At 39.4% G+C, this 26,847-nt stretch overlaps 1 protein-coding gene across 4 annotated transcripts in view; it reads right to left on the bottom strand.

Moving 5' to 3' along the window:
• sytl5 (synaptotagmin-like 5) overlaps window positions 1-26,847 on the bottom strand; it is an 84,668-nt gene that overhangs the window by 26,758 nt on the left and 31,063 nt on the right. For 3 of the 4 annotated variants that reach the window (XM_041807907.1, XM_041807905.1, XM_041807908.1), the window contains 10 exons: window positions 18,483-18,555; window positions 18,254-18,389; window positions 17,956-18,171; window positions 15,864-15,976; window positions 15,670-15,766; window positions 13,582-13,725; window positions 11,231-11,336; window positions 10,986-11,115; window positions 7,711-7,811; window positions 6,961-7,056 (listed from right to left, as the gene is read on the bottom strand). In XM_041807907.1, the coding sequence (XP_041663841.1) occupies window positions 6,961-7,056; window positions 7,711-7,811; window positions 10,986-11,115; window positions 11,231-11,336; window positions 13,582-13,725; window positions 15,670-15,766; window positions 15,864-15,976; window positions 17,956-18,171; window positions 18,254-18,372 (1,122 nt within the window). In that variant the 5' untranslated portion in view covers window positions 18,373-18,389; window positions 18,483-18,555. The remainder of the gene's footprint in view (window positions 1-6,960; window positions 7,057-7,710; window positions 7,812-10,985; window positions 11,116-11,230; window positions 11,337-13,581; window positions 13,726-15,669; window positions 15,767-15,863; window positions 15,977-17,955; window positions 18,172-18,253; window positions 18,390-18,482; window positions 18,556-26,847) is intronic. The other variant, XM_041807909.1, reaches the window with a different exon arrangement.

Raw genomic sequence — 26,847 nt, forward strand, 5'->3', positions numbered from 1 at the left:
CTAGGTGAAGAGTAAATGCAGAGGAGACTGGACAGCGCTGTTGGGAATGAAGAAGTGACTGAAAAAAGATGACTGAAGAGGAGTTCAAGCAGATATCTCAGTGGTGGGAAGCAAGATCAAGTGTAAAGGGATATTTTGGTATTTTTAAAGTTGGTTTGTATGAGGTACTTGGTGATAGTAGTGCTATTAGCCTTGAGTGATGTCAGTGTGAACCGACCCTTCAAATGGACTGTGCTTGGAGAAGCTAGGCCATACAGCATAACAGATGAGTATAGATTCTCTGTGTAACTTTGTGACTTTTAGATAAAAATTGGCCAAAAAACATCCTGGCTTAACTGTACGGTTCATGGAGAATTTTGAGGCATTTATTTCACCCAGAAAGCATCTATGTTGGGCACTATTTTGCAATCTGAGCTTCGGCTACCAGCCCAGTTTTCCACTTCAGCAGTGGCTTGTCTTACTATCAGCAGTCAGAAGAACAAAGAGATAAAATTACTTAGATGCTAAATTTCCATTCAGCTCTTCTCATGGGAGACAGTTTCTCCAATTTATATTCAGAAAGTGGAAGAGGGTCCTTAAAACACTGGCGTTCAGTAAGACAGGGAACTCAGGATGGGGAGTGATGCAGGCTGCAGGCGTCTACCAGCCACTGCACTTGATCAGAAATGTCTTTAGGAAGTGTTTCAAGTCCCACTCATGACAACAGTAGCTCTCTTGGGCATAGGCTCACAGTTTACACACCTATGCCAGCAAGTAGGTCAGGATATCTCCTGCTAACTAGTCTTCACTAAAGTTTCTCTCCCCTCTTTCTTCCTGCTGAGTCTCCATCTATAGAAGTTCCTCTGTGTACTCAGGGTCAAAAAAGTATCTCCTTGTATCCAAAGTTAACAGCATGTCATCATCACTCTGACATCACTTAATAATTTTTTGTGGTGGAAGAGCACAGAGCCTGTAGCCAAAGCTCACATTGCAAAATAGTGCCAAACACAGAGGCTTTCTCTGTGGGTAGCCTTGCCTCTCAGTGTACGTCCTGTTTAAAAAGACAACACTCACTGAAATCAGAGGTGGCCGATGCCAGTATCGCCAAGTATGTTACACAACTTCAAAAATACTGAAATATCCCTTTAACAGCACCAAACTACTGAATCAAGCAAATCACTTCATGGAAACCCACCTCAGAGGAAGAATTTTATTGACTGTTTTTTTTTTTACCCCCAGCTATATCTGCACTTAGATTTGGGATTTAGCATTTAACGTCTCTAATAGTAGGGCATGGATTGTTTTGAACATTCATGTCTACCTCTGATGAATTGAAGCAATTTATTCTGGAACAACTTCACCAGCTGCCAAAGATCACAGAGGATGAATAAAGAACATAGAAGGAAACAGAAAGTTCCAGCAACCCTTGTAGTTGAGAGAACATCTTTATTAAACCAAGGTGTTCTCTGAACTACAGGGGTTGCTGGAGCTCTCTGTTTCCTACCCTCATGAATTGTCATCACTGCTAATCACTTAAGCACCAGTATATAAGATTAGTATGCATTAACAGAATATACCGGTCCAAAACTATGTTTTAATACTGTTAAAAAAACGTAAAAACATAGAGTGACGCCTGCAAGATAGTTCAGATTGACAACTCACGCATGCTGGTTTTCAAATCTGACACGCATTGTAAACAAATCACCTGATAAACATCCTCCTAATCTGACAGTCTATTTAAGCTGTGATTTTTGGCCTCTTCCTCTGCTCTGCTATTGCCTGCTCTGCCTTGAATCAAGACTTCACTTTTGCTTAAGACCATGGTCTACCCCAGAATCAGCCTGTAGGCTTTGACAGGGGGTTTAAGATCTTCTCTCCTGAATTTCTGCGTGTAAAATAAACCTGCAAGGATTAATGAGGTCACAGCCCAGATGTCAAATACAAACATGTCATAGATATATGAACAATGACCAAAAAATAGTTGACTGACTCTACCTTGAGCTGTTTCTTTTCAACTGAAAGAGAAGGTCTCACCAGTACACTGTAAACAGGAAGTCAAAGTAGCGGTGGAGAAGGTAAGTATGCATTGTGTCTCTATCTTTTAGGGTTTTTGTTTGTTTCATGACAGCCATGCCTTTAAGCATACATCCCTTTCAGTAAAAACTCTGTCTTACTTTAAATTGGACTTCGATATACCAGAAAATCTGATGCATATGGTGCACTTTTGATACATCACTACATACAATACATACATTTTACCACCTTGATAGTTGGTAGGGTCCTATATACCAGTATGACCAGTGTACCAGTTAAAAAACTGAGACAAGAGCCATCATTACCATTAGTAAAGCCACCACCATCACATATTTCACGTTATCTAAGGTTACTGAAAATTCGCCTGTATTCTTTGTGTTTTGCAACCTGCCGCTTCACTGCTTGAAATGCACTGGTTTGTAACGACACAGACCAGACTGGTGTGACTTTTTTCTCAAGATACATTTTTATTTGTGTTTTCTGTAACTATCACTGTATGTTTAGAGCTTAAAAACTGCACCAGTAGCTACCAAAAGTGCAAACTCCACATGAAAAAAACAAAAGGTACCAAAAGTTCTACACAGCTGCACAGAAACTGCTTGTTGCCATGGAAGGACAAACCACTTCTATACTGGTGTGACTTGTATTCCACACTTTATGGCTCATGCTGTCCTAAAAAGTGCTTGAAATCAACAAAAGTATTAATTTTCTGATTAGAAAGGTAGACTATCTTACTCAGGAATATTGTCAATTTGGACTTTGCTGCCAGAGGTTTCTTATTTTTTGATTTCAAACCTGAGAATCTAATAACACTGCCATCAGCCTCAGCTGTTTTACTGACAGGGGGTTCTATTATTTTCACCATCTCAGTGAGAGAGGAGTGAATCTTTCTGAGAAATGAAAACAGTTCAAAAGCAAACCTCATCATCCACAGCTGTCATGTATTTGAAACATCACCTCACCATGCAAAATATAACCTTCATGACAGAGGCATTTATTCCAGGACCGAATTAATAAAAAAAAATCTGATTTTTTTATTCTTTCCATCCTTGAAATATTGGATCTAACAGTAAAAGCGATTACTCTGTTAAATAATAGAACTATTACTACTTCAGCTGGGCTTTCATTACCCACCAAAGCCCTCCATAAAGTGAATCATGTCGTAGGGGACAGAACATCAGAGCTTGATTCAATGAGATCTCTCTATCACTTCCATTCATACAGCCGATAGCAGCTCAGGGATGGTTGTTATACATTAATATGATAATTTGATAAATGTCAGGCAGGCAGGGCGTCTGCCTTGTCTGCTTACCTATGCAGTTCTCAAATGACACAGAGAGACACAGGAACAACAATGAACACAATATGAGTCAGGAAGTAAGCCAATTATATCGGCCAGGTCAATAACTGGATGGTGTGCCAGACAAAGCACTATGCAGATGGTCGCGTGGGTTTGCTGAGCAGAATACCATCTTTAAATGTGAGATAATGACTCATTTAACCATGCACATTTGCTTTGTTTTTTTGCCCATGTTTTGTTATAATTTCTGCCTCTATAACAACAAAATAGATTGAATTGCAGACCGTGTTGATGCAATCTAACCTCAACAATTATGCACAGAAAGAGATGCAGGGTATGTCTCAATGGAAGCTTTTTGGACTTTAACAATGTACAGTGTATCCCCCTTGAAAACATCACAGCAGACAGCTGTCTATTTCTCACCCAGCAGTTCTCAGGCTCCACCTGCTAATAGAGATATCTGGCACTTTAGCTGATAAATGCATCAGTTTGCTCACTAGCTAATTGCTCATGCTGCTGTTTGGTGCACAGCAGGTGGTGTAAAATAGGTTAATCAGAGGCTTTCAATTGACAACCGATCCCCTCTGCTAATGAGAGCTGTGAAAGTGAATCCGAACATGAAGATTGTGGCCTAGAAACCAAAACAATTTGCTTCAAGGAGCTAAAATTCAGTGTTGGGCACTATGTATTAGGAGGTTACAAAATGTCCCATTTTTCAAAAGAGTGATTCATACAGAGTTACGTCATTTCTTATATATGATATTGAAGCCTAGACAGCTGATGTGGCTCGTTGTCTCCTACTGACACCTGAGGTTTCTGACTGTTAAAAAGACACCTTTCTTTGCCAGCATTGCTAAGTGTTTGATAACTGATCAAAAAATGGACGCTTATTAGTCAGATCCATGAGCCAAGCCAGGAAATCTAGCAAAGCTGCTCTGTGTGTATGTGGTAAGAATTACTTTCTGTTTCAGTCTGGTTTTTGCCAAGCAAAAGCAGTCCCTAACTGGGCCTTTATGGTTGAACTTCATTTGTTTCTATCAGGTCCGTCTTTGATTTGGCTAATGCTTATTAATATACGTCAAACTGTTAGGGGATATGTAGCGATTGAGAGCTCTATATGTGATGTCAGCCAGGCCTTTTATTTCAGCATGCCCATGGCAGGATGTAACCCATGTCCATTAAATACAGCAGATGTTTAAAGCAGCATCACTTTCCAGCTACATGATGTGACAAAAGAGCAGTTTGCTTATCGAGGCTAGTTCATAGAGACAAGGCTAATACTTTAACAAAGACATCAATAAATCTTCTCTCTCCATCATTCAAAACTCTGCCGTTGCACCCAGCTGACTGTTTTCAACTTTGTAACTGGTGCGACTAGATGACTTTCTCTCTGGGCTGTGAGTCAGTGATTGACTACTGAAACACACGACAGGCCTTATGCTCTAAAAACAGCTGATGGTGACTTGACAAACAGAATCTCAGGTAACACAACAAGTGGGCTGATTAGATCTGCACCGGCTTGGTTCATGCAACTGGTATCAATTCAGCGCAAATCACTACCCAGGTAAGTTCTTGACTGCTTGCCAGTCAATCAGTCAATCCAGTAAACTGACAACTCAGAAATTGTATTTCTTTCTCATAATTTTACAACTTTCTAAACTCAGAAAATTCCATGTTTTCTCATAAAATTTACAACTTTTTCAATTCAGAAATTTAATGTTTTTTCACATAAATTTATAACTTTTTCAACTCAGAAATTTCCTTTTTAGCTCATAAATTTACAGCTTTCTAAACTCAGAAAAATCTTTAAATTTCTCATAAATATAAAACTTCTTAAACTCCGAGATTTACTTTTTCTTTCATAAGTTTACTTTCTAAACTCAGAGATATTCTTGTAAATAACACTTAAAATGAAATAAAGATTATCTGTTAATTTTCCAGATAAAACCCTCCAAAATCTCATGTTTAAAAATTTATTAATTTACATGAAAAAAATATAGAAATATTTGTCTCTAAAAGTTGTAAATGTACATGAAACCAAAACTTGGTATTTTTGAGATTGTAAAGTCAAAATACAATCTCTGTTTTCAGTTTAGTTTCTTGTAAATTTTTGATGTTGCACTGTTGTAAATTTACAATTAGAAAATTCTACATTTTTGAGTTTCTATGTCAAAATTAAGACTTTTAAACTCGCAAATTTCATGTTTTTTCCCCCGTAAATTTCCAAGTTTTAAAACCCTAAAATTCTAAGTTTGTTCTCTTGGTAATAAATATATGACTTTATAATCTTAAAAATTCTTACCCTCCCCAAAATGTTATTTTTTTGCTCAATATTTAATGAATTCTCTTTTTAAAAATGTTTAATGTTGGCTTTAATATGCTATTGTACATAATGTTTTTAATCATGGTTTGAAAAAATGTACATTCAATTTTGACAGCGTCAAGATCTTTGGTGTCCCTCCCAGGAATTCCTGGGTTGGGAGCCACTTTTTTAGACTCATCAGTTAAGCTAACAAGCATGTCTTTGAACTGTGAAAGGATGCCTGAATAGATGAAAAGAACCCATGCATGCACAGTGGAAACAGGCAAAATTCTTGCTTTGAGGCAACATGGCTCACCCCTGCACCACCATGCAGCTCTTAAACTGTTCTTAGCTCTTATATTTGTCTCGAGAACAGACAAATTAGACACAACTGCCTTAAAGGTCACATATTATGCAAAATACACTTTTTCAGGCTTCTCTAGCAAAAATATGTGCCCCTGGCCTGTCCACAATCCCCCCAAGAATCAGAAAAATCCATTCCCTCCCCCTCTCTTTCTCCACCTTTCAGAAAACGTGTGCTGAAACAAGCCGTTCTCAGATTTCCCCCTCATGATGTCATGTGGGGAGTCAGCACCACCCCCAGGTTCGGTTGGCCCTCCCTGCTTGGAAGAAAGTTCTGCCTTCCTCTCCTGATCCCTCTTTCAGCTGGATCAGGAGAGACACATCCATTAAGCCACATCCATTTCTAGAGAGGGGCGGAGCCAGACAGCTCATTAAAATTTAAAGCTACAGACACAGTAACAGCTCATTCTGAGCAGGGCGGAAACAGAGGGGTTTTTAGACATGCAAAACTACAACACTGGAGTGTTTTTTTTTTCAGCAACAAACGTCACAGTCATGTTTTGGGGACCTCTGAAGCATATATAAATTAGTCTTAAAGGGGTAAAATATGTGACCTTTGAACTCATGAGGGCTTATACTAGTTTGCTACTTTGGTTCACTGACTCTGCAAAAGAACAAATGCTAGAGAAAATACCTAGAATTCATTTTTAATTAAGAAGTGGTAACTAAATTCAAACATATTACTGTAACATGTTACCTCATACACATAATAGTTATCCTTTGATTAACATACTACAAGTCAAGTTAGTTCATGTAAAGCGGCGAGCTTCCTAAGTGTGCAGTGGAGGGTGTTCGTGACACCAGCTGTCTCCCACAATGTTTACACAGTCAACAATAGAACACACATACATGACTCAAGCATCAGGTGATGATTTACACAGACTGTGAATGTCCATGTTTGCTTTGTACGTGAGCATACAGTACATCCCAAAGCTGCACTTTCATGCTGTCATGTTTGTAATAGCTTTAACATAGGCGTTACCATTGACATGGCAATGCTGGGGCGCTGTTTGGCACTCTTTCCGTGAGCCGACATCAGAGCATCAATGTCTTCCTCTGTCTCCTCATCAGTAAAGTCCTGCAGATGACAGCATTCAGATTTAATCAGAAGAGGAGATGGCATCTGGGAAGCTGGCCAAAGCGTCTTTGTGTTTGCAGAGTTCTCCACACATGAGCTCTCTGTGGGCGGATGCGGCGAGTTTCCATAAATTTAATCAGACAAGTCAGGACAGAGCGTGGTTATTTGTTTACTCACTATTCACGCGCCAAAAATCACAAGGTCACTGGATTTACAGTACACTTGTGAGCATGAATGGATGAGTAAGTTATAAGAAAAAAATCCTACATGAGTCTGAGATGCTCTGTTTTTGTGGAGTGGTTTGAAAGAAGATGAACACTGAGTAATCACAGAGACAAAGCAGCTCTATACGGAGCATCAGATCCTCCACCTGTTTTCAGCCTACAGCCGTTTAGATGCTTGTGATGCTCTTTGAAGTGAGCTCTAAAGGGAAATTAGCATTCAGCCCCATGCCTGATGCAGCACGTTAAGTTCATCAGCCCACAGATGATCTCGATACAGCACAGAACATGTAATCGCTTAGCAAGGGCATGGACTAAAACCTCAAACAAGCTGCACAAATGTTTACACTCAATGCTTTTGGTGCAGAGATATGTGATTAGTTTGCAAGGATACAAATGGAGGAGGAAGAAGGGACAGGCTGAAGCCTCTTACTGTATCATGGACCCCTGGGACCGAATGCCTCCTGGCTCTGAAGACTTCATCACTGGGTTCAGAACCGGGAGCTGACAGGTCCATCTCTGAGCGACTGAGATCTGATGCAGGAAGGACGAGGGGAGAGAGACCAGGGGGATAGAGAGAAAGAGTGAGAAAAAAAGTTGTTTTAAAAATGCTGTTTGAAGGGAGTCAGGGATCGAAACGCAGAAGCTGGAAGTGGAGGCACAGAACAAGAAAGAGGTAGAAGCCAAACCTTATCATCATGTTATATGCTTGGAGAATGTGTAAACAATGTTAAGATTTGAAGATTCACACTAATGAAATACTCATCTTGTATAGCAGTTTATGGGTAATCCATGCTTTCAGAGACAAGTAACAAAAAAAGGACCAAATAAAAATCAAAATTCTTTCTTGTGTCTCAACTCATCAACTCCAGAGCTGTTCATTTTTGAGCTTTCCCCCTGTAAAAAATTTCTTAGTTTTATCTTAACTCATATCTAACCTTGCATGAACCACAAAGAAGCTTTTTCAGAAGCCAAATTGACCAGAAACTTCTCTGCTGTGGAAGTTCCTGATAGATTAGGCTAATCTTGGTCAAGTATTTCTATGTGATTTTTATGATGCTGAATTAACCCCAGGGAACACTACCAATATTGTTGTGTATTTGAGGTTATGTTGAAAAGCAGAAGTCTGAACAAACAGGAGTTGCAATGGCGATATATACACTATAGACTGAGGGATAACAACCAAAACCTTCACCCCCTTCAATGTCTTAACTATTTACCAATTAATTCTGATCAATATAATCTGTCTTTTTGATAAAAAAAAAATTACTGTCAAAGTGAAAACAGATTACTACAAAGAAATGTCAGTTAAAAAAAAATATATGATGTAAAATAAGTGACTGCATAAATATCCACCCCTTTGAGTAGGTATTTTGTAAATGCACCTTTGGCTGCAATCTCAGCCTTGAGTGTGTGGATAGGTCTTTGCAGAACTGCTCAAGCTTTATTAGGTTTATTAGGTTATCAGGTGTGAACGGCCCTCTTCAAATCCACCCACAAATTCTCTATTGGATTGAGGTCTAGGCTTTGAATCCGCCACTCCAGAGCCATAGTTCTCTTGCAGACTGAATAAGATTGTCCTCCAGGAATTTCCTATGTTTTGCTGGATTCATTTTAACCTCTACCTTTACAAGCCTTCCAGGGACGGCTGCTAAGAAGCATCCCTGACGCGTGATGCTGCCACCACTATGTTTCACAGTGGGGATCAAGGTTATTATTAACTAAAACTAACTAAAACTAAAATTCAAAAATCTTTTAGTTAACTGAAGCTAAATAAAAACTAAGCTTTACCAAAAAAACAAAAACTAACTAAAACTGTATATGTGTTTACAAAACTGACTAAAATGAAATAAAAATAGAGACAAATACCCTTAGTTTTAGTATTTGACACAACCACACTGACTGGGAACAACGTCCAAGTTTGGGGAATGTAAAATGTCCTGAATTGATTTGTCTAGACTTCACACAGTGGTAGTTTTATGTCTGGAGTTGTAGTCAAACAGCATCTTTAAATAAATAAATAAAATTATAAGTAAAAAGTAGCCTGAATATATTTTTAAAAATGCATGATGTTCACTCAGCCCTGACATATATCCCCCAAAAAAAACCCAACACTAAAACTAATAAAAACTAAACTTAAACAAAGCATTTTTGCAAAATAGAAACTAAACTAAACAAACAAACCAGCAGTGAAAACTAATTTATTTGAAACTTAACTGAAATTGAGCACAGAAAGTGAAGACAAAATAAAATAAAACCTAACAGAAAAATCCAAAACTATTACAACCTTGGTGGAAATGGTGTGTTTGTGGTGATGTGCAGTGTTTGGTGTCCGCCAAACATGTCTGATCTCAAAGCTCCATTTTGGTCTCATCAGACCAAAGAACTTTCTTCCACTTGACTATGGTGTCTCCAACATGCCTTATGGCAAACTCTAGTCAAGAGTTGACCTGAGTGGGTTTCTCTTTGCAATTCTCCCATAAAGCTTTGACTGGTGAAGAACCTGGACAACAGTTGTCATATGCAAAGTCTCTCCCATCTAAGCTCGCCACTCAAAAATCTTTTGGAAAGGCTTCTAAGATTGGAGGCTGTTTAAGCTGCAAAAAGGAAGCTAACTCCATATTTAGTTACATGTACGTATTTGGATGCAGTTTCATTAAAGTCTCTGTTAAAGTCTCTAATGGTCAGGAGGCCAAATATTTTGTCCATAAAGTTTTTTTCCCCATGTGATTCTTAACTGAGATTAAGCAAAAGGAGTTTATTGGTAAATAATGAGGAAAGTCATGATGTTTTAAGCCATACATAATAGTGACTCAGTCTTCATCTGAGCAGATAACCACTTCAATCCATTTATTACACTTTTGCTTTGGGATTTGGGGTTTACAAAATCTGTTGTTTCGTTTTAGAGCTGGAAGGCATACTGTGAAACTGAATATATAGCTATCACTGCTGTTTTCAATGCTTTCAGTCTTTATGCAAAGCAACTCAATGCTTTCTGGCATCATAAACACAGATATGGGTATTTTACATCATTCTGATGTGTAATGGCATTTGAGTAAATATCATAATGAGGTAAATTGAAACAAAGGAGATGCAGAGCTGAAGCTCATGTAAGAGGCTGCTTTTTGTAAAGTGAGAATCAAAAGTGTGATGATCTGAAGACCTTAGTCAGGCGTAAGTCTATGAATAAAATTACAGAAAAGTACCAGGATCTTAAAAATCTTCCCTTGAAATGGTAATAAAGAGCTATGAGAGAGATGGTTTAATAAAGTCTGACTGACTCAGCTGCTCTCTTCCAACTAATGACACTAAATAGAGCCATTTTAAAACCCTCGCATGCTTGGTAACAGTTTTAAATAGTAGGGATAAAGGTCAGACACTGAGATAGACAAAGTGGGCATAATTATACTTTAAAAAGGAGAGAGTTCAAGCATAAAGAGGAGCAGCAGACAGTGACAGTCCCTGTCCTTTACGAGGTGCTCGATGGTGTGATTTGGAGAGCAGCTGAGTGTCTTCTGCACGGCCTTGGTTCAGCTGTCTAACATAACCTTGATTGAATTCGTCTGCCTCTAACACATCTTGAAAATGTGACTCAGATATTGAAATGCTCGCTGTGAAATGAAAAGACAAGAGCAGGAGGAATGTCACTTCGAGGCAGAGCAGAATAAAGGATTGTAAAGCAAGAGGAGTACACTGTTGCACAGATACCTGATGACACCGAGGCCTTGGATACAGAAATGGTCGGGGTGCCTGAAGTCTTCCTGTGGTATGCGTCAACTTTTTTCTCTGGTGTGCTGTCATTGGAGTGTAAACTGGCGATGCTCTCAGCTCCATCAGGCTGCATGTAAACACAAATAGAAACACAAACCAAGCCGGTTTAAAATGATTACAATTTTAACTGTTCCCATCAGTGAGTTAATTTGTCATTTTGACTGTATGCATGAGTTGCTGACCCTGACCCTCCGGTTATCGTTGCTAGTGTGGAATCTGTCTGCAGTTTTGGATCGCAGGTTGTTGGGGACTGTGGGTAATCCTGAGGACTCCAAGGCTACTGCAGCCCTGAAACCAGAGGAAAACAAGTTCACTAATGATGATTCTTTTGTCTTTGATCAAGAAACACCATCAACTTCATTTGATTTTCATTGCTCGGAGTCTATAATTCAAGCCTGGTTTATCCTTCTTCATCAAATCTTCCTTGTAGTTGCCCTTGCCACTGAGAGCACTGTGTTGTGCATTGGCATGTTATGTTGGTGTCATTTTGCAATCCATCACCAAAATGCCAGCCAGCAGCGTGGTTTCTATGCTAGATACATGAACGTGGTGGTTTCCAGGCCCATCACGTTCTCTGCTTGTTTGTATCCAACTGAAACCAAGCGTATCGTTGGAGTTGATAAATATTTAGCTGCAGTTAATGAACTGCATTTGTTGCAAAGAAGAAAAGATAAGATACATTGGATGAAATCAAAGTTGAGGCAGATGACAGAAAATTTTTAAGAGGGGTGTGGCTACAGACTTAGATCTCATACACCCTCTCTTCTAGACCACTAAGGTGAGACGCTGCCTCTATAAGAACAGAAGGGACGTAACTTGCCGGTACAACATTTGAGACTTAGTTTTTTTAGTTCAACTTCATTCACAAAGTCTTGCAGTTGAATTCATGACATAATTACAATATCAACATTACAGACGAAGACATGCAAAAGAAAAAAAGGTCTGATGTCTAATGCAACACAAAGTTTGGATGAGAACAAGCATTAGTCTAACCTGGCACACATCCATCTGGAAAACTTCTCATACACAGCATTTGGGAAAGGACGGAGCCTTTGAAAAAAACTCGGAGGGTGACTGGATGAACATTCTGTCTGTCACATCTTTATGGGCCAATCAGAGCAACAAAACACATGACGTAGCTGCCAGAGAGCTGTGCCTCTACCGAAGAAGTAAACTCCATTAGAGCTGCATAACGCAAACCATGGCGACTGTAGACATGTCTGTACACGACTTTAGTCATTTCTGAAAAGGAAACAACTCACTGCTGTTTTTTGTTCTTTTAAAGAAGACATGTTGTTAAGTTCTGATAAAACTGGCGCTTTAGCAGCATCCATGCTAATGCCTTCTGCCATAGTTGCAACGGCCTCTTGTTGCTGCTCGCTTACGTCACGACCCCGCCGCGCTTGAAAGTACTGCCCCTCAACGCCAACTGGTCCTGTCACTTTCTAGCCCGGCCCAAACGTTCCAGATAGGAGCTTTGCAAGATGGATTCGCCAGTGAGAAACACGGAAACAGGCGTATCCATCTGCTTTGCAAGGTTAGCATTAGTCAACATGCTCTCTTAAATTTAAGACTTCACTGGTAAAAATCAGACTTTTTTAGCCTTTTAAGCCTTGAAATTCAAATGTACAATTTAAAACTATTTAGGACTTTTCAAGGATCTTTGGGAATCCTGTGTAATATTTGCAATATGGTTAGTTCATGAATGTAACAACTGCCAGATTTTGTTTATGAATAAATTTGGATTGGAAAAAAAAACAAAACAAAACATCTTAAACAAGAAATATGTTGTACCAGTAAATTGTGTCACTTCAGTCCTGACAGATGCAGCATCCCACAGCAGTGGTCTGCAGGAGGGGTCGTCTGAGATCTGTAGTCCGCATCCCTCTACAACCAACACCCATGTGTTGGCTTCCGTGTAGATTCAGGGCAATGCAGAAGCATAAACCAGACTTCAAACATTACCAACAGATATTTTACATGACTGAACATTTTACTGCCATCTCACTAGAAATAATTTACTGCAGCTTTCTTTTTCAGTCATTGAAATAAAACCTTGAAGGCTGCATAATGGCACAATCTCTGACCTTAAACATGCTCTGAACAGAGAGAAAAGAATGTTATCGTCAAAACTGAAATACAGACTCCCATGTTTTAACGGGCTGAATCACTTTTTTGTACAACAAATGCTTCTAAGATTATGCACTTTTATGTTTGTCTTGAATCAAACTGCAATTATGCAAGTCAAACACCAGACCTTTAAAACAAAATAATATCAGTGAATGATTAAATCAATCAAACCTTTACCTTATTGACTTTTCAAACTCATTCAACAAAATCAGATGTCTGATGCTTAAAAAGCAACATCATTTTCCTGTGTGAAATTTTCACATCATAGATTAGTGTTGAGAGAATGGCTACCTATCATAATTAGTTCATGAGAGCTTCTTAGAGCATTGTTTATGTGAACTCTTATGGAGGAGAAATGATAATCTGATCAAAACATATCAAACAAACAGCTTAGCCAGGGCACCTATTTGAATGAGGAGTTGAAGATGAGCGGACACTTAGTAGGCTCTGAGCATCTCCATCTGACAGCGATTTAGGACTTGGACTGTCGACTCCGTTCTCCGGCTTCATGGGGGATCGGCTGCCTTTTTTGTCTACCTTTATTTTTCTAAAAAACACACACATACGCACACACACACACACACACATTGGAGAGAGGTTAAAACTCTGTTTATTATTATACTGTTAGAACATGATTAGCTTGAAAGTTTGTTGTTTTTGTTCTGCTTTTGTCTGCTTCTATAATAAAAGTTTGGAAATTTGTCATCAACTTTGTTCCAGCTGAATTACCTCCACAATTATCATATTGATAGTGCAGCCATTTTACTCTTAGAGTAGGAAGCTTGAGTGCTGTTCATGGGGCTTTTACAGATCTAGTATCAGCATGACTCGGATGGGTTCTTCTTGCTATTGGTACCAGGCACCTTGGTTTCCATTCGTCATTGCACAGCTGTGCATGCTGTGACTTCCAACACAACAATCAGGGAAATCAAAATGATAGTGTGCTTGTTCACAAACTGGGGCATTTTGTCTCAGCAAGGAGGCAAAGTTTTGTTCCAGAGATGGTTAAAAACAGAGAAATAAAATACATCTGAGATGTACAGAAGAGATACATAGCAGTATGATGGCCAAGACAAAAAGGGTTTCATTCCTGTCCTGTACATCCCACTTGTGACTCTGCTAGTGATGATACTCTGGCAAATCAGTGGTTGACAGAGACTTGGTGTCACATTTTGGTATCAACTCAGCTTGCTTGGAACTTCATCAGAGGTGATATTGAAAATAGAACCAGGTGCCATCCCCAATGGAAGGAAAGCTGAGACCAGCCAAGTGAGGGCGGTATCAGAGAGTGGAAAAACACAATAGGGTGTAGTAGGGGTCACAATACAGTGCATATAGTCACATGACAAATACAGTGCTGTGTAGATCTTTTAGGCATGTTTCGGCCCAAAAATTGAGACTGAAGTAGGGCGTGTAATGGCGAGTCGGGTGGGAAGGAGGACTGCCACAGCCCAGGTTGTGCTCTGGATGTCCTTGCACATTACCGGGGTCTTGGGAAAATAATGGTAGAAAAATAAAGACCAGACCTTAGGGTTGAGTAAGGGATGGATGTGGTGAGTAACCACGGCTTAAGGTATTGTCTCGGCAGCGGTGGGGTTACCACAAAACCCTGGTCGTGCTGTGGATGTTCCAAGGACCAAAAGGACCCGACAGTCTTGGGGTAAAAAGTCTAAAAGGAATGCCATTGAGCTAGACCTTGGCTACCAAACAACACACCTGTGTCTACATGTGTTGAACTTGACAATGGCTGTTCAATGACTGTCATTTAAGGGCTAACTGATTTATTATCAACAGAAAAGTCAATAGAGAATGAAGAGCCATCGCGTTATAATTTAAAATAACCAATTAAACAGAGACTTTTATGTAGATTTAGATTAACACGCAGATTTAAAATTCAAATTTCACTCTGAGAGGTTTAACTTAATGGATTTAAGTACAAGATGCTAAAAAAAATATGTTTTCATGGAACAATCATTCCACAGGGAAATATGTTTAAATTCTTGTTTAAACTGCGTTTAGATGATGGATTATTCAATTTCAAAGTCAGTGGGTCTTCCATTGTTTTTGTGATTTACACATCAAAGAAGCCTTTTTTATCATGGCTACTTCTGCCTAAAGTGCCTAAATTCTTTGTGTGAATTTCTATGATGCTTTCAGGAACCAATATAGTAAAGCTCACTGAGGAGTGATGTTAGCCATGAAAATCCCATTACTGCTTTAGTACTTTATAAAATTTGTTTTTAAACGGAGTCTGGGTCTCTGACAAATCAGATAAGCATCCTCTTGACCTTTTGTGAAACCTTTGTACTCAGGTCGACCTTGGACTAAGGCAGATTTCTATATAAATGTGCTTCTCCAAGATTTTATGATTCTTTCTTTATGTATGCTTTTTGACATCTTGCATTCGTCACACTGTGAGTAAACCCTATTAAATCAAGGATATGTATGTTTGTATGAGCATGAATGGAGCGGCTTCGTGCCCTCTACTTACCCTTTCCTGAGTACTGCACTTTTGATGGATTTTGGAGTGTCGGGTCTGTCTGACTCAGATGTGGCTGATAGGTTTTCTGTAGACTTTCTGACTGAAACTTGTGATAAAAAAGAAGAACCTATTAATACACATTTTTCCTCCAACTTTTGTAGTTTAGCATCTCAACAGCTTTTAGAATCAAAGGCATAACTCACGGACTGGACTGTTAATGATTGTTTGTTTGATCACATCGCTGCACGGCACTCCCTGCTCAAAGCGCTTGGACCGCTCCTCCAGGAACCACTCTCCTGTTACCACCTTCAGCTCCCTGAAACAACAACGTCCACCTATTACTAAAGACTCAATGTTTAAGTGTGTTTTAAATAAAACATACACAAATATCAGTCAGGAGTGTAAGCCACTCCTGTGTTGTCTTGGTTGTGTGCTTAGGGTTATTGTCATGTCTGCAGACTCCAAATGGGTGTTCATGTGTTTGTGCTAAAGAGAGATTTTGGCCAATCTGCCCTCAGTCCAAGTCAGTGGAGGGATGCAGTGATGGAACCTCTGGAACTTTGTCCCATCTCAATACAAAAACTCTGGAGCTCAGTCATAGTGACCATCAGGTTCTTGGTCACCTCCCGATTGTTCAGTTTTGCCAGGGGACCAGCTCTTCGAAGAGTCCTGACTCTGGCTAAAAGTAGACTTTAAAGGCCATTTAAATTAAAGCTGTTAATTTAGGGTAGTTGTGGCATAAACCTTACTTTGGTTAGAGTTAGGGTGGTCTAATAAATTTGTTAAGCACTGTATGTTTACATGCAGTTAGAAAAAAATGTATTGACTTAGTCTGGCTAAAAGTAGACTTTAAAGGCTATTTAATTATGTTAGTCAGACTGAGATGGTACCAAACTGAATTCCTTAATTTCAAACTAACACACCTTGACAATGCTGTTAAAACTTGGTACACCTTGATCAGATCCAAAATGGACATGGTGTTCTGCTCATGATCCACAGCCTCTGTGCCAGGCTCTGACTCAGAAGTTGAACATCATAAATGTTAAGCATAGTGAAGTCGCATTCCCAGATATCAACATATAATAAGCAGATTGCATTGTATCTATACCAAAAGTAAAGCTTTGAGTAAAGTGTGCAGAGCTGTAAAGTTCATGTTTTCACCAAAAGGTTACCTGCTAAATTGTTATCAAGGTCAAACAGAACTGTGCTGAATAGCAACTACTGTAGCTGTTTAGTACCCATCTGGAAACTTCTTAAAGGAGTTTTAACAATGTATTCAAGGTCTTTGCGCAAAACTTAATATATTTTGAGATTTTTAAAGAAGTGAAGATACACTCCCTCTCCTAGATTTTGTCGCCACTTGTGTTATTTTCTGCATGTGAACTTTACCAGTGGGTTAAACATATAGGCATCAGCGCAAAAACATTCATGGTTTCAGCAAGAAAGTTAAGAAAAGATACATTCCCTACACTTAAAATTGAAAACATTTCAATTTAACAGAGTGATTTTGAAGACTGCACAATTTTGTATCCATGCTTTCTCTTTGTCGGAGAGGATATCAGCCCCCTCAAATCCAGTATGGATGCCAAAAGTAGGGTTTCTTGTACCAGAACAAATATGAGTAAACATGTTGGCTAAATGAAATTTATGAAAAGATAAAAATAGAAACTGATCCGTAAGAACTTTGTATGTCTTGGAAAAAGTTGCTGTAAACATGAACAGACAGAGAAGTATGATTGACTTAATTATGGATTTAGATTGTTGGAAGTTTTAGTCACTTTTAAGTTCAGATTCTTTAGGATGAACTCAATAAGCCCTTAACATAGAAGTTAATTTTCTTCAACTGCAGACCTTTGCTCTGCTGGCTCATTTTTATGCATGCTTATACGTGTAACGCTTTGCATTGACCATTTATGGTTGAATGTGGGCATGTGTGCACACATTTCCATGTGGATTGGGATTTATAAAGAACCACTGTGTCCAGGTGTGCCCACTTCTGGGCTTTGGCCACATGTCCCATTGTGGTATGGATTCTATGCACTCCTGCATACATGAGGCGCCAGGAGCATAATGGTATTGGTAAATTTTCTGCTTTTTTTCCCATAAAAGCTCTTGAGTGCCTATGAGTTTTATTTCATGGGGTTTGGCTTTTCAGGTAAGTCGTTCAGAGGATCAGGGCACTGAAACCCCTCAGCTCCTCACACATTAAAGCGGACAGATGTGGCGTCATTAACCATCTAATCCAAACAATCTGGAGTCTATTCCTGTTTTAGTCCCTGCTGGCACCACACTTACGAGATCTTGGCACAGACGTTGCATTTCCAATTCTTGGACTTGGAAGCTGTAACACGGCACTCGCTGCAGACACGCAGCTGGCACTCCTCGCAGAGATCTCCACGGTCGAAAATCAAGCCCAAGTTCTTCAGGCAGCGAGCGCACTGTCGCTCACCCAGCTCCTGTGGACGACATGTGCCTTTCCGTTTGATCTCAAGTAGCTCATTTTTCAGCTTCCTGCAGAAAAAAAGGGAAAACATTCAAGAGCATAAACAAACTACAAGAGCATAAAGTCATATGGTGATGCTGAAGTTCTCACCGTATCCTCTTCTCCTCTCGTTTCCTCAATTTCTCGTCTTTCTGCAGCACCTTTAGGATCATCTCTCTTTCATGTTCCAGCAGAAATGAGAGGTTCAGATCCTCCCCAATCTCCTCCATTGGTCCCTCAGTCTACACTAGTGAATGAAAGAAAGCCAGCTTCTTTTTTAGTAATAATCTGCCAATGCTGTGATTGAATGTCTTTCAGTTTTGCCACAGTCTAGACTTACCAGATCCCTCCAGTATTCCTTCTTCTAATCTTCTGTTTTAAGCACAGTTGGCAGCAAAGACCTCTCAGGAAACCTGCATGGGGCCAAGCAGACACAAGGAAAAGGCATTTTTATTATGGTTGCCATTAAAACTAAAAAATACCAATGAATGGGTTGGCAGTAAAGATTCTGCTTCATGTGCTTATCTATAGGCCAATGTCAAAGCATTAATAAATATATGACTATGATTTTCAGGGTACAAGGGGAAGCACTAATAATTGGTAGACATTTGACAGCTTCATGGCATCTTAACAGCCTCCCAATTAGGCAGCAAGCCTGACATTCAGAGAACAACACTCACATTTATCAACTTCTATTAGCAAAGCTCTACCTCTCTCCCTCCTCTATACTTGTACTAATTATCTGGACACCTGCATACCAGTGCCCACGAGCAGATAACATTCATTTGACAGGCGCTTTTGTGCAAACATGAATTCAAACTTGAGGGATGGTGATGCCATTCTGTCGTTTCAGCAATGTTTTGAACAATAAATTTAGGTTAGATATTTAAAGTGTCTAAATGATGGAGCTAGTTGGAATCCTTCTGCATTTTATTCAGCCATAAAATTGACAGATAAGTTTTTACTAACAGAACCAGTGCAACTATTACACTTAAATTAGTCAGAGATATTCATGCACCTTTGTACATTTTTACCCAGCATCAACACCAAGCCAGTTTCATTTCTTCAAAGCCTTAGTTCAAGACCAAACACCTGTCATAAACAGACTCTCCCATAGAGCTGGGCAATTAATCAAAAAATAATCGAAAATGACATTTAGAGCCTCTAACCGATGTAAACCTCCCTTTTCAATTATTTCAATTTTTTCCCCTTTTCTTGAAAAATTAGACTTTTTACGAAAAACATTTTCATTTCAGCTGATGTGTGTTTTTATTTCAAATATTTCAATAAATAACCATCAATTGTTAATCTGTGCCTGTTCCTTTCAGTTTTTTGTTTTAAAATTATACAAATATTTACAGAACAAACACAGTCAAGGTGGTGGGTGGAGTAACTGTTCATCAATCATAATCGAGGTTAAAAGTTCGATTAATCACGATTTTGATTTTTGCCATAATCACCCAGCCCTAATCTCACATTACCCTAAGCCCTTCAAGAGCAAATAATTACACTATTACTGACTAGGGCTGGGTAATTAAGCGCAAATTAGATAAAACTGCAATATGGCCTACTGCAATTCACAAACTGCAGAATGTGCAATATTTCTTTAATTTGAAATGTGTCAAAATAATGGTTTAATGAAGAAATTTTGTGCACATTATGCAAACTTTCAAGTGTCCATATTTTTGGAATGGTTTAAAAAAAGTCCTCCTTTCTGTTTTTTATTTGCATGTTTTTCTTAAATCGAGAACATGGTGTTTTTAAATATGACTAACTTATCACTAATCCCTGCTTGAATTAATGCTGATGAACCATATTGCTGCTGCTGGGAAAATTTCACTTCCTCCATCCCAGCCGCCTCCTTTTTAGCTCAAAGCAAAAAAACAGCTTATATTAACATTCATAGTGTTTTGCTGTCTCCTGCTGTTGTACAAAATCGAAGCCAAAGCACCGTCACAATGCTAGTGATGTCATTTGGAGATCAGGCATCTGCAGACAGAAGCTGGAACTGTGGTACTGACGTCATAGCTCAAAATAAAATGTCAGAAATCCCTTACAAAATGTCCAACATCTTGTGTCATGTGTCCATAACTACTGTTCATCTCATCACATCAGCTGTACACTGTTAACTTAGTTAACAGCTAACATAGCTAAGACTGCTCAAGTATGACTGTTAACATGGATATGAAGCACATATTAAGTGTGAGCAATTTAGCATCATGCTAATAGCATCGCTGTTGGTACTCTTACATTAGAGGTGCTAGGAAAAATCAATTCATCTTAGAATGACAAATATTTATTTCCAAAATCTTCACAAAAAAGCCAGTTTTAGCACCACCCATCGCCTCCTACTTCACTGGTACACTGCTGTTGCAGTCCTGACTTGTTAGCTGCACGATTAGCGTTAGCAACATTACCTCTCAGTGTTAGTAACATTTACATGACTGTTTCAGACTTACAGATGTACTACCTACACTATATGGACAAAAGTATTTGGCCACACCTGTTCACCATTGAATTTAGGTTTAACAATCAGACCTGTAGCCATGGGTGTGTAAAATCAAGCACTTAGCCATGAAGTCTCCACTTACAAACATTTGTGATACATAATGGGTCGTTCTGAAGAGCTCAGTGACTTTAAGCATGGTACTGTGATGGATGCTACCTTTGCAGTAAGATGGATTGTGAAATTTCTCCTCTGCTGGATATTCCACAGTCAACTGTAAGTGATGTTATTAGAAAATGGAAGCATTTAGGAACAACAGCCACGAAGCGGAAGTCCAATTAAAATCACAGAGCAGGATCAACGGCTGCTAAGGCACAAAAACTGTGCAGCGAGGGCTCAATGGAATAGGTTTCAGTGGCCTAGCATCTGCACGCAAGCCTCACATCACCAGGTCCACTGCCAAGTGTTGATGGGAGTGGTGTAAAGCACATCGACACTGGAAAGTGGAGCAGAGGAAATGTCTTCTGTACAGTCAGATGGGTGAGTCAGTGTTTGGTGAATGCTGGGAAAACATTACCTGCTTGACTGCACTGTGCCAACTGTGAAGTTTGGTAGAGGAGGGATAACAGTATGGGGCTGTTTTTTTAGGGTTTGGGCTAGGCCCCTTATCTCCAGTGAAGGCTAGTCTTAATGCCTCAGCATACCAAGACATTTTGGACAATGCTATGCTTCCAACTTTGTGGCAACAGTTTGGGGAAGGCCTTTTTACTATTCCAACATGATTGTACCCCAATGCACACATGCACATACAGCATACATGTGTAGAAAAGTGATTCAAACTGTCCTTGTCCCAACATAGAACTGATTTACTGTCTACATTAGGTCTGACTGCTACTGCAGGTGGGGAAGTGCCACCTTAAGCTAGTTACCGTTGGACCTTCTGCCAGTTGGACTTTCCAACAAGTTAGAATGCTGCAAATTAGTTGTATGCCAAAAAGTGAAAACGTTAAAAAACTTCACAGCTCTGTTAATTTCATACACTGATTAGCACTTTAGTTTTAGTATGAATGCAGTGCACACTGTCCCTCCTTCCTATGGTGATATCCACAGGCAATATAACGTGATTTCTTTGAATTCCACGTCAATGCCTGCTGTTGAAACAGTGAAGCTTGCACAGAATGCATAAACTAGACTGGGTCTGATTGAGACGTAAACATTAGAGAGAAAACTGATCCCTAGCTGCATTATCTATTGGCCTATTTAGACTAGAGTCAGTTCAAGGTAGGATTTTTACATTCCTGTAAATGCACTTAATTCCTCAATAAAGCAATACTAGACCACTCATATAGCTGTTTCCTCGTTTGAAAAAAAGTCGTAAAAACGTACCAATCAGCTAAAGCTTTGTTCTACAGTTTGAATCTTTTGTGATGAAAATACATCTGCAAAACAACATTTACTCTATTAAATCCACACCTTTCATCTCTGAGTTGGCGACAATGCAGCTGCAATTCAGCTTTATATGCCAAAATCACTGATGTGCCTTGTGTCACAAATGAAGCTGAAATGATGTCTGCCGGTTCATTAGTGCTAATTCATGTAAAGTGAAGGGAAGAGGCGAGAGAAGAAAGGCTGAGGATGAAAGAAAGGCTGATGAATAAGGGCTGAAGGAGGCTGGTGTGGCCTTATGCAGATCTCTCCACTCCATTCATCTCCCTAACATAATTTCCACGAGCACTGGCAGAATATTTCACTCTACTTTCTGAGCTCCAGGATTCCCCGAGCTCCAGGATCGTTTAACTGAAAAAGCTTTTTTCAGTGTAAATCAGTGGGGACTGTTCTGTTGAAGTTGCACTTTTCCTCAACATGGGATCTAAAGGTGTGTGTGTTTACGTCCATATTTGGCAGTGTATGTCCATTTTTATAATTCCAAACTCACAGTATGACTGTGCAGCAGCATCAGAGGATATCAGGGACACTTAGAATTTAAATAGCCAAACCAGGAGTGACATTTTCCCACTCTACACCGTCTCTTTGGACCATTTATTATAATTAAGGTGGCCTTAGCTCATGTAGCTCAGTCCCTATCTCCTCTTATCCTTGTTCAGTTGTGTTTCAGTGGCACAGCTGTCTCACAATGGACAAAATTAAAGTCTACAGCTGTGCTAACAGCTCTGTGAGGCTTTCTAATTGCCATTGCTTAGCTACATGCTAATATTAGCAGGCTAATACACCCTGAGTGATTTTGCCAACTACAGAGTTCACATTAAGATGGATGTAGCAGCTGTTAGGAAGTGATTGGATTGTATTATTTTTTATGATGTTAAACCTTTCCAACATATCAGTATACAATATTAACACCACGTGTTTAAAAACACATTAGAAGCAGGTCAGACCAAGCACTTGTCAGCATACAGGTGCAAGCACAGCAAGCAGAGTGAGTGTCTCTACAAGCATTTCATTCAATCCTTTCACAAAATGCTTTGAGTCTTAAAAAAGAACAGAAGCATAACATTGAGGATGTTTATAACAGGGTTGCTGAAAGTGATTTATAGTTACAGCATTTTTTCACACTTCACAGAAGGGCTGCAACAAATCGATACAATAATTGATAGTCAAAAGTGATGGCAACAAATTTTTCACCAATTTGCTGTGTCGCATGATAATGGTGTCACTTAATTACTTCCGCCAAGGAGGTAATGTGATGGGTGGGTTTGCTGGTTTGTTTGTTTGTTAGCAACATCACTCAAAAGTTACGGACGGATTTTGATGAAATTTTCAGAAAATGTCAGAAATGGCATAAGGAAGAAGAGATTTTGGGAGTGATCCGGATCACGGTCTGGATTCAGGAATTTTTTTAAGGATTCTTTACTATTGGGAGATAGGGCTAATGGCAGAGGTCTGCGCTGTTACCACTTTACACCAGGAGATGGCGGACATGAGTAACTTCAATCCCAGCAGCATTTTGGGTGTGTTTCTATTCAAAGTTTTGGAGTTTATAGAGTTTAAAAGTTGACGCCTGGTCAAGGAGACGAGTTGGAGCATAACAGAGAGAAAGACAGCGAATTGTAGCGAGAATACTCTCAATGCTGGGAGGAATAGAGGAATATTTACCCTCTACCTTGACTCCCAGTCATCCAGTGAGACCATGGGTGAGACTGCATCTGTTGGCACCAGCAGGCAATGCTTCCACCATGACAGTCCACCGAAGCCAATGCTTTACCTCACTGTGGTGGGGGGCACGTGGGGATGGATCAAGGAATTCTTTAAAGGGTTCTTCACTATTGGGAGATAGGGCTAATGGCAGAGGTCTGCGCTGTCCAAGTGCTTTTCTAGTTTAACATGCAATGCATTTTTGTAAAACCTGGAATCTGCTGTGATAGTTATTATCATGCTAACAGACTACACGTCAATGTGTTCATTGCTCTGAGCAGTCTTGTTTAAACTAGCCATCAGATGCAAAAGGAGATGGTATGCCTTGATTGACAGCCCTGTTGACAAATGAAACTCCTGCAGCATTCTCTCTTTCTTGCATCTCCCTTTTCTCCTATTCTGCACCTGTCTTCTTTTACATCTCCCCCTTTTGTTTCTACATGTCCATTTTCTGTCTTTCTGCACCTTCATCTTCTTTCTGCATCCCCTTGTGTCTTCCCGCACCTCCCTCTTCTGTCTTTCTGTATCGCCCTCTTCTCTTTCTTCTTCATCTCTCGTCTCTGTGTATCACCACAAGCTCCAGCAGCTGAGATGGGAGAGACTCTGCATACAACAACTGTTGCCAGGGTTCTTCACCAGTCAATTCCTTTATGGGAGAGTGGCAAAGACATAGCCATCATTGAGGAAAACCTCAGATTAAACCGTGCCTAGAGTTCACTAAAAAGTATGTGGGAGACTCCATGGTCAAGTGGAATAAAGTTCTTTGGTCTGATGAGACCCTAATGGTGCTTTTTTGGATATCAGATATGGCACTTTGTTTGGCAGACACCAAACACTGCACATCACCACAAAAACACCATCCCCACTGTGTAGCATGATGGTGGCAGCATCATGCTGTGGGGATGCTTCTCAGCAGCCAGTCACTTATTTTACATTACATATTTATTTGATTGGTTGACATTACTTTCACTTTGACATTTAAGAGGGATTTCAGTCAAAAAGCCAAATTATATTGACCATTATTGATTCATAAGTCAGTAAACTGGGGTCTTCACTTTGGTACATTAGAAGCAGTGATGAAGATGTGTTGTCTATATTAATATACAGCCAATGGCCTGAAGCAGGAAGTCAGATTACAGCATCATATTAAATCCTATCAGCCAAGCAACTGGGCACACCTAACAAAAACTTGGTCAACATCATATATAAAGTGAAACCATTATTTATTTAAGCCTCAATAACACTGTAGTCCTTCTCTGAGAGCACAACCCCTATGACAGAGTTTGAACTGCAGCAGGCGGGCGTGGTGTCCTCACACAGTCCTCCCTGAGTACACACCGTGCACATTCCCACTGACGCTTGCTCGTTCCTGAGCAAACACAGAGAGGAGACAGTTAAACTTTGGCTTCCGAGCTGAGGAAATGCTCTCTCTTCTCAGCCCTGCTCTATTAACGTAGCTCAAGGGACAGCAAGATGACTCACTGCTTTCTCAACCAAGTGTAGGGAAGCGTTTCATCTCTTCCACCATTCAAAATTGATGCTGTTCAGCCTTGTAGTGGATCATTCATCCCAGAGTCTGCCCTCCTTTAGTGACATTTGGTCACAAATCCACATTGTGGTCTAGTTGGTGTTTTGTTACTCTGTGGCATTTTACCACCAGTCGATGTGGTGTTTACTGCAGGTGGTCCAGCTTACAGACAGTGCAATCAATCTGCCAATTAAAGACCACAGGTGTGCTAGGAGCTCTGGGCTCCAGTTGGCAGTAAAAACACAGAAGACATGGATGAGAAATGATCATGGGATAAACATAAAATGTAGTCATTACTGAGCAGTCTGTTGGATGACAGAAGAACAGAACTACTGAGCCAAATTTTGAAAGTGAGAAACTGAGGTCATATTATGCCTTCAGAACAACCTCAGTCCTTTAATAGTCTTACCTCAGTCCTCATCTGACCCTGAGTAAAGGCAGGAGTGAAGAAAAGTTTAAAAAGTTTTAAAGGTGAGAAAACACCCTGAGGCCTTCTATGAAACGTTTATGAGCTTAGTCATGCTTTAAAGGACTTTAAGGCCCTTGTAGAAAAATCCGATTTGAATACAATGATGAATTGATCCTGCTACAAGAAAGCCTTTGTCTTTTTCTTTGTTCTAGACTACAGTTGTTATAAAACACATTACTGAGGCACACTGAGTTTTGATTTTAAAAAATACTGTATGAATTAATCCTCATTAAATCTCTAATCCTGCTGATGTTATTACTATTTCAAGCACATATTGATCAAGTGGAACTAGTCCCTGAAAAAGGTTCTATTTACTCCCTACTGGAGCTGCTTAATGCAGAGATAATATATGCTTATTAATATACTACAATACATACAAACGTCCAATTACATCTGCTTTGCTCTTGGAAGACTTTGGAATTATGACTAAATAGATTAAAAGAAAACAAATTTATCATTGAGAAAATTCAGAAAATGGATTTGACATGTGGGCTGCTGTTGTGCAATGACCTCTGGGTAAAAATGTTGGTTAGAATATGCTTAAATAGTTCATTTTCCTATGTTGTGTCATCATTAAAGCCTTTTTCATTTCAGCCCAGTGCTGTTTTAGTGACGAGGACAATAAAAAAGATTTTAAAATAGATTCAGGTGAGGGCCAGGTTATTTAAGTAAACTAAAACTAACTAAATAACTAAAACTAAAATGTAAAAATCATTTTGGTTGACTGAAACTAAATAAAAACTAAGCTGTCAAAAGAAAATGAAAACTAACTAAAATAAAATAAAATTAAAGACAAAATCTTCTTAGTTTTTGTCTTTGACAGAATCATAATGACTGACATGTATGCCCATGCCTGGAGGGAGTAAAATCCCCTGGTTTGATCGGAGAAGACTTCACACAATGGTATTTTTTGGTCTTGAGTTTTATAAAACACAACAAAGTTCAAGAAGTGAAATGAAAAGTGATGAGCCCTTTTTTGATCTCAGCCCTGTCAGGTAACCGATGTTGCCAGAAAAACTAAAACTAATACTAACACTAATAATAATAAAAACTACACTAAAATGAAGCAATTTTGCAAAATAAAAACTAAACTAAACTAACAACCCAGCAAG

The sequence above is a fragment of the Cheilinus undulatus genome, linkage group 15 (assembly GCF_018320785.1).
Source record: "Cheilinus undulatus linkage group 15, ASM1832078v1, whole genome shotgun sequence".
Lineage (NCBI taxonomy): Eukaryota > Metazoa > Chordata > Actinopteri > Labriformes > Labridae > Cheilinus > Cheilinus undulatus.